General features: G+C 41.0%; 1 protein-coding gene across 6 annotated transcripts in view; it reads right to left on the bottom strand.

Annotated features, from left to right (window-relative positions):
* The window catches only part of atp2b1a (ATPase plasma membrane Ca2+ transporting 1a), a 38,394-nt gene that overhangs the window by 10,765 nt on the left and 19,536 nt on the right, over positions 1-8,093 (bottom strand). For all 6 annotated transcript variants that reach the window (XM_034863436.1, XM_034863437.1, XM_034863438.1 and 3 more), the window contains 13 exons: positions 7,808-8,065; positions 7,412-7,537; positions 6,676-6,837; positions 6,358-6,393; positions 4,146-4,298; positions 3,803-4,017; positions 3,347-3,589; positions 2,989-3,230; positions 2,217-2,454; positions 790-969; positions 614-701; positions 424-530; positions 42-233 (listed from right to left, as the gene is read on the bottom strand). In XM_034863436.1, coding sequence (XP_034719327.1) covers positions 42-233; positions 424-530; positions 614-701; positions 790-969; positions 2,217-2,454; positions 2,989-3,230; positions 3,347-3,589; positions 3,803-4,017; positions 4,146-4,298; positions 6,358-6,393; positions 6,676-6,837; positions 7,412-7,537; positions 7,808-8,065 — 2,240 coding nt within the window. The remainder of the gene's footprint in view (positions 1-41; positions 234-423; positions 531-613; positions 702-789; positions 970-2,216; positions 2,455-2,988; positions 3,231-3,346; positions 3,590-3,802; positions 4,018-4,145; positions 4,299-6,357; positions 6,394-6,675; positions 6,838-7,411; positions 7,538-7,807; positions 8,066-8,093) is intronic.

Here is an 8,093-nt window from a genome sequence, read left to right as displayed (position 1 = left end):
TTTTTTTTTATCAACGCGAAACCGACCCTTTTGGTGCTAACCTGTGTGATGCAGGCTCCTGTAAATGCTACAATGACAGCCACCACATTGACAGTTAGCTGAAACTGGAGGAACTTAGAGATGCTGTCGTAGACGTTGCGGCCCCACATGACAGCCTTGACAATGCTGGAGAAATTGTCATCAGTCAGGATGATGTCAGATGCCTCCTTGGCTACATCTGTACCAGCAATGCCCTGGGGACAAAAAAAAAAAAACATTATGGAGAATCTGCCTGCATCTGAGGACAACACATTTCATATTTTTATGTTTCTACATCACCAGTATGACTGTATTAACTGATGTGGTCAAGTTAGAATCTTTTAGGCATCCTTTTTGACTAGAACTCTAGTCTAATCAAAGACAGTAAACATAGAGAAAACTCACCATGGCAAAGCCAACATCAGCTTTCTTCAAGGCAGGACCATCATTGGTACCATCTCCTGTCACTGCTACTACTTGTCTTTTTTCTAATACTGTGCTGTCAATAATACCTAGAAGAGTAAAACATGTTTTTCAAAATGTAAAATAAACAAAATTTCCATACATTTTACTCAAACCAGAATAACAGACCTACCTTTCACTAGGGTGTGTTTGTCTGTGGGGGAAGAGCGAGCCAGTACTCGTAGTTTGGGCCAGATCTTGTCAATGCGTTCTTGTTCAATCTAGAAACATGAGACAAAACCCTAATAGAATCCTAACAGTACATTTTCAACAGATCACTGGGAGGTACAGTATTTTGCTGAGGCCCACCTCTCCTTTTTCATTGCGAATCCTTCGGTTAAACTCTTTGCCTTCTATGCAGAGGAAGTCATCTCCAGGCAATAGGATGCCACACTTGGTGGCAATGGCTCGAGCTGTGTTGATGTTGTCCCCAGTCACCATCCGCACTGTGATACCAGCACGCTGGCATTTCCTGATGGCGTCAGGGACCTGAAGGATAGCGGAAACACAATGAAAAAGGATATACATGTTTTGCATATCAATGGGGATATTGAATTTGAAGTTCAGGTTTTGTGAAGTGGTCATTACTAACATAAAAGCTCTATGCAGCTTTTATCTCATTATTAAGGTTTTGTCCAAGTTTAGATTTAGAGGGACTGTGGAGTCTCACTGCTCCTATTAAGCCCCCTGACAACTAAAGGCAGCTGTTTCCAGCAAATGTTGATGCTAATGCAATAATGGCAGAAAGCCAAAGTAAATGAGTGACAGAATAGAACTGGGTCAATAGCTTGCTAGATGATCAACTTTCTTCTTCAAACATCAATTTAGTTGTCTCACTGTGGAACCACTCCCTCAAAAGCAGTGATATGCTATCTCCTGTACTGACTCAGTAGTTAATGCTTGAGCCTAAGTGGAGTCACTCCTTACATTAACAAATGGCTGATGAAGCACCTCCTGTCATTCAATTTTCTTGCTTTACTCAGAAAGCCTGGGTTCCAAACCATCCAGCTCAGCAAGCTAACCCATAAGGCTTGTCGGATGTTCAAATAGCTTTGGAAAACCCCTCCCCTGCACCTTTTTCTGATGTTGGAATAGAAGATGTGGACAGCTGTCCGGAGGTGAGAAAGGGGCCAGGGTTTCAACATGTAACTATTTTTCCCTCCCTCACCCTAGTCACTAAATGCAAAATGAAAAAGTATGCCCTTATTTATATGATGTTGCATCTCAATCTCTTTGTGTCAGCTGGGTTTTCATATCCCTTTCGAATGTGGCTTTCGTGGTCAGGCATGGACACTTGCCTTCTGACACGGCACGTGCTGTAAAAACTACTACTTTGAGTATAACCTGACCCTGATAATGACAACAGCAAAGCCCAAAATCCAGTAGCAGCTGATGTGATTGATATGTCAATTCCACCATGTCTCGGCTGTTTTATCTCATAATAGGATTCATTGTAGTGCTGGATATCATTTCCTAGACACCAAGACAAGATGCCATCAGCCATCTTCATTTCCAAGACAACAGTTTTGATAATGGCACTTGCAAATGTGAAATTCATTAGTGATATTTAACACATTTTCCCGTTAATCAAGTTGTATTACCGTTGTGAACTGTTCCCCTGACGATATGCAACTCAGTTCAGTTTTGTCTATGAAATTAAGTTCTCTATACCGGTTTAAACTAAACTAAGATGTTCCCTCAAGCTGATATGCGTCTATTTATGTAGAGCCACTAACCTCGGGTCTCACGGGGTCTTCAATGCCCACCACACAGAGACAGGTCAGTCCACTGAGGATATCATTTTCATTGTCCCAGTCAGGCTCCCCCTCGGAGACAGGGAAATCTCTATATGCAAGGCAGATGGTTCTCAGGCCCTCTGAGGCCATGGGCTCGATCACTTTCTTAACCATGTCATCTCTGTCCCGAGGGCGAAACACCTTGGATTCACCATTTGCTGTCAGGATTTTATAGCACCTGGGAGGTAAAAGAGGAATATTAACGATATTAATATTATCATCTTATATTAATATAGAAGTGTCAAGAAAGAAAAATGAAAGAAAGGAGGAGTGTAGGAGGGCAAATTATCCAGAGGGAGAAAAGGTATATAAAGAGAGATATAGTTAAAAAATATGGATCATTGGGCATAGAATTGAAAAAAAAGAAGGTTAAAAAGAAGCCTGCTTGGTTAAGAGGCTTATAGAGTTGCTACCGGCTCACTTTCTCAGCGACTGTTTTTAAATCGCAAAGTAAGGGGCTTGGTTGGGATGCACTTGAACTTCTTAGCTGCTTAAGCCAATACACATATAATTTACTGCAAGGTCTGGCCAGCTGGAAGAAGTAAAAAGATCTACAGAATAACCCTTTTATTGAGTAGAATCATTTATGCAGAAAGAACTTCAAACACATCAGTGCATGTGTCTTCAGTATTAAGTTTCAAGAGAAACACTGATAAAAACATTCACCATACAGTGCAATGTATAAAACAAAGATGAAAAAAAAATGTCTTACTTTTTCAGGAGAATTTCTGAGGCCCCTTTGCTGAACATACGGTAGCTGCCATCAGCCATCTTCAACACAGTGCTCATTGACTTGCGGACTGAGTTGAAGGTGTAGACTTTGTAGAGTTTCTCTTCGGGGATCTCGTTGCGTATAGCCTGGTAGTCACGCTTTAAGTCATTTGAAAAGCCGAGCAAGGAACATTCTGTCTTGTTACCCACTTGCCGTGGCAGGCCCCCTTCTTTCTCAGGAGGCTGAAGGAAAAGGTAGGGAGACGTTAAATACCTGCCTAAAGCCAAAAACGTTACAAGGCAATATTCATGGCAATACATTTTGCATTTTAGATGCACACTGCTTTTCTTAGGTTTACCATGATCTTAGTAGTGTAAGCACAATTGACTGCGATGCCCAGAATCAGCATGTCTAAAATGGAGGAGGGGATGTTCTCTGGTTCAGGGACCTTCCTGTAGTGCTTTTCAGCGATGAAGGCCTGCACCACAGTCATCCGGTTCATGGTGAGCGTACCAGTCTTGTCAGAGCAGATGGCGGTAGCATTGCCCATAGTCTCACAAGCATCCAAGTGACGCACCAGGTTGTTGTCTTTCATCATTTTCTGTAGGAAGATAAAACAATATATCACACATACACTTATACATTATACATACATAAATCTCTTACAATTTTAACATGTTGTCAAACAGCACAGAGCATCATAGCTTGGCTTTAGCCAAGTCATCTTGTTTTAACAGCCTGGCCTGCTAGTTATAATAGGCTTAAGTGTAAGTGGCCAGCACTGGCCACAGGTCACCTGGCAAGGAGACATTACCTTAACAGAGTATGCCAGGGAGATTGTTACGGCGAGTGGCAGGCCTTCGGGAACAGCCACCACCAGAACAGTGACGCCGATGATGAAAAATTTCACAAAGAACTGAATATAAATGGGTGTGCATTCCTTGACCCAGGGCAGACCCTGGATCCAGAATGTGTCTACTACAAACAGCACCACCAGGATAATGACAGTGATGGCTGACATAACCAGTCCTGAGGGGGAACGAGAGAGAAAAAGAATGACAAATCAGTCTTATGAATATCCTTTTCCCACGTGTTAATTATAATGGACGTCATTTTGAATAGAAAATACTGAACTTTGGAGATTTTTTCCAACTCACCTGCTTTGCCAATCTGTACAGCTAGTTTGGTCAGTTTGCCCTGGAGAACAGACTTCTCTTTCTTTGACATGCTGGATTTCTTTTTCTCCTCTGCATCAGCCTCATCACTGTTCAGTGGCTGCATTTCCATTGCAGCACCATCCTGGGCTTTAGCTGCAGCGAGGAACAAGAAAAAGTTGTTGAATGAAACAACCTGACAGTTAGCACCTTACATTTTAGTGATGTCAAGTGATGTACACACGCAACACTGTGTTCAATATCTTTATAATCAACAGTTTTCAGAATTTATGGAAAGAGCAGCAAACCAGTATAGCAGTTGTAACAAATCAGCATAACCCAAAGAACAAACAAGAGATTCGGTCTTCAAATCAGGCACCGCTTAAAGCCTATTTAGATATGCCTATTTCCCTACATTTGCAAGTCCTGGAAAAAAAACTGTTACACCAGTGAATGAATTACCTTTGTGTGGTCAAATAACACAGAAACATTTATTTAAGGAAAATATATTTTCTATATTTCCTGTTTGTATTTGGACGAACAAGATGATAAACAGCAGCTCTGGATTAAGTTTGATCACAAAGTTATTTGACTGTGTTTTAACAGGTAGCAAGTCACGGCAAGTTGCTTAAGATTAGCATGACAAATACGGTGTTATGGAAATATTTCTACACCACAATGTGTAATATTTCAAGATAACAGATTAAATGAAAAGAGACTTCCAGGAGCAAAAGAGAGATCACATCCCTCAAAATCTTAGCATGCAGTATTTTTGCTTCCCTTTTATTCATGGAACTTGGGAAATGTCACCGTAATTATGTTTGCAGTAATCTGCCTGAACAGTAATTAGCTGGAAAATTTGGAAATGTAATTACCATACTCCCACCAAGAGATTTTACCTAGAGAACAGGTTGACTAGTAGGTATCACCTCTTCCTTCAACAGCAGTTTCTGCCAGTTTAGTTCCCATAAATCTCTTCCTCAACAACTCTCAGGACACCCTCCCTCGCATGCAGAACTGACAGGACCCACGTCTAACCCAGTAACCCTGAAATGCAAAGCCTCTAATGGCAAAGTTGGGAGGAGAGACAGCCGGCAGGCCAGCAAGGGCCGGCCTCTGTCGTGTTACTCTTTAAGATAAAATCCATGGCTCCGCCAGGCAATGGCACTACCACTGCTGCTACATGACAACTGACACTTACCCATCTTTCTCATTTTTGCTGATGACATTATTACTATTTGGGTGTCTTGTGTAATTTCTGCACTTTTGCTTTTTGTAAGCATAGGCAGCATGTCTAATTTGTCACTGCTAAAAGATCTATTTACCTTGGTGAGGACAGTAGCATGGTATATTGTGTGAATATATGTTGCAGGAAAAAGAAGGGCATTAACACTGGGGTACTGCAGCTGCTTTGGACTGTGGCTTCTTCTGCTCTTACATGGCCTGTGTAATCTCAGTCTAAAGGATTACTGTTGATTCCTGGCAGTCAGAGGGAATCTGTGCACCAGGGACTAGCGCCAGGGTTGTGGTCATAGACCCAAGCACAACTGATCACAGTGTCCCGGCAGGACTACTAGCCTAGCTAGCTGGCTGAGTTACCTCTAAACAGCCTCATTATCATCACTGTCAGTCTGAAATTGTGCAAGTCTTACAGTTTGAATTGTTCAGATTGGGAAATCAATAGAAATAAAACTGTGGGAGGCCTGAGGGAGAGTCAGAGAGAGAGAAGGGTGGGAAAGCAGATGTTCTGGCCCTAGAATTGTTGCATGGCTTTAATCTCCTCATCACTAATCGCTATAACTGGATTCAGTAGCACCTGCTGCTCAAAGCGCAATGTGCCAGGAAAGGACGAGAAAAGAGGAGATCGAGACAGAAGGGAGGGCCAGACAGTACAACGGATAGGCTAGAACAGCCAGTACCAAATATAAACTGGCAACTCCTCATTAATTGCGTAAAATGACTTCAGCTAGGGATGCTAATTTAGATTTTTTTTTCCTGACCTATAGCTGACTCTTGTTAACAGATGTATATCTGAGCCTTTCTTCAGCCACAAAAGAGAGAGAGAGAGAGAGAGAGAGAGAGAGAGAGAGAGAGAGAGAGAGAGAGAGAGAGAGAGAGAGAGAGAGAGAGAGAGAGAGAGAGATATATATATATATATATATATATATATATATATATATGTGTGTGTGTGTGTGTGTGTGTGTGTGTGTCTTACCTTTCTTACGGCTCTCCACCGCTGCATCCTGCTTGCCTGTGGAAAAGTTGACCGTGAGTCAGTGGTGGTAATTAAAAAACTAAAACGTGTGGGCAATACGTGTGTGCACTACAAATGATTTAAAAACAAATATATTGCAATGCAAGTGCACATGTTACTACTCTACTCAAAGGGCTCAGCCCTTTCTGCTTTTAATATTTAAAAAATGGAAGTTGATAAATTCTTTGTGAGATGCAAAACTGGTGGTAGAAAATGGAAACATCTATGCAAAAGTGTACAACAGAAAAAGGAAGGTAAATAAATAGGGAGGATACTAACTTTTTCTCTGTTTTTTCTTCTCCTCCTTTTCCTTTTTCTTTTCCTCCTCATCTTCTTCATCATCTTCACTGGTCCCAAGTAAAGTGAAGATAATTCCAGTTTGAGAGTTGACACCCACAGCAGTGACCAACATTTTCCCTGAGCCTTCCATTACATGAGTGCCTTTGGACAAAGAAGTAAAAAAAAAAGTGTTTATAAGGGAGGAAAGGAAAGGGTATGTACAGTATCTGACTAAATGCTATGTGTTATGTTCCCAAGAGTACTTATACGCCAACTTCACTTTCAATTCTAAACCCAGTTTGTCAAACCAATGCAAATTAACATTAGAAAAGGAGTACTAAGGTCAGTTCTGATGCATTGTTGGGGTTCAATAGTATTCAATCTGTAGCTGTAAAGTCTCATTAGTGAATAGACTGATCAAAACATTAACAAAAAAATTGAGTAGTGGTTTTAATATTATTGGTGTAAAATAAATATTAAACACAGCATTGTCAAATGGCCTCATTGACAGAATGTCTCAGTCTACCATAGGTCTAAGAAGCTGAAGACAGCAGATCACATATGACAAAGTCAATGTGAGTCACTTTGAACAAATTGCGTGCTTTTCACAATGACGAAATTGTACAAAGGTCATCGGTCATTTAATTTTAATTAAGACGGAGTCACATATTTAAAAAAAAATTCACAACCTCCATTTCTTTCTGTAATAACCAGCAAAATTGAGGCTTTATGTCACCTGATAACAGCATTGGATCTTTTTCTTGTGTTTTCTTGACATGATCCGACTCCCCTGTGAGCGAGCTCTCATCGATCTTCAGATCGTTGCTTTGGATAAGGACTCCATCGGCAGGTAAAAGGTCACCTTAAACACACACAAACAAACCATGTCTTTAATTTGGCGGTACAATAGTGTAAAAATTAAATAAAAAGAATTTTGCAATCATTTTTGATTAAATTGTAGTCATACTAAGCATTTTATTTATTTATATATATTTGATCCATCTAAGAAATGGTTTCATTAAAAGGTGCTCTAAGCGATGTTGGGTGACATTACTTTTGTTGACGTGTGACATTGCTTAAAGCACCTTTAAATTAGAAGACTTCAAAACCATAGTTGACAATCTCATCTTACCATATTTTATTTGTGCAACGTCACCGACCACAATCTCAGCCACAGGAATTTGGATAACTTGTCCTCCACGGACAACAGTAAATTTCTGCTCCTGCTCAATGCGGCTTTGGAGGCCCCTAAACTGCTTCTCTTTACTCCAGTCATTGAATGCTGTCACCAGCACCACACACACAACTGACAGTAGAATGGCGGCACCCTCAATCCAGCCCGCTTCTGACTCAGTTTCATCTTCCACTCCGCCAGCTGCCCTTCCACAGTCTGCAAGGGGGGGTTCAGGGAAATATGT

This window comes from Etheostoma cragini, chromosome 23 (genome assembly GCF_013103735.1).
Source record: "Etheostoma cragini isolate CJK2018 chromosome 23, CSU_Ecrag_1.0, whole genome shotgun sequence".
Classification (NCBI taxonomy): Eukaryota; Metazoa; Chordata; class Actinopteri; order Perciformes; family Percidae; genus Etheostoma; species Etheostoma cragini.
Note: the sequence above shows the minus strand (reverse complement) of the source record. Positions and strands in the feature narration are given on the sequence as shown.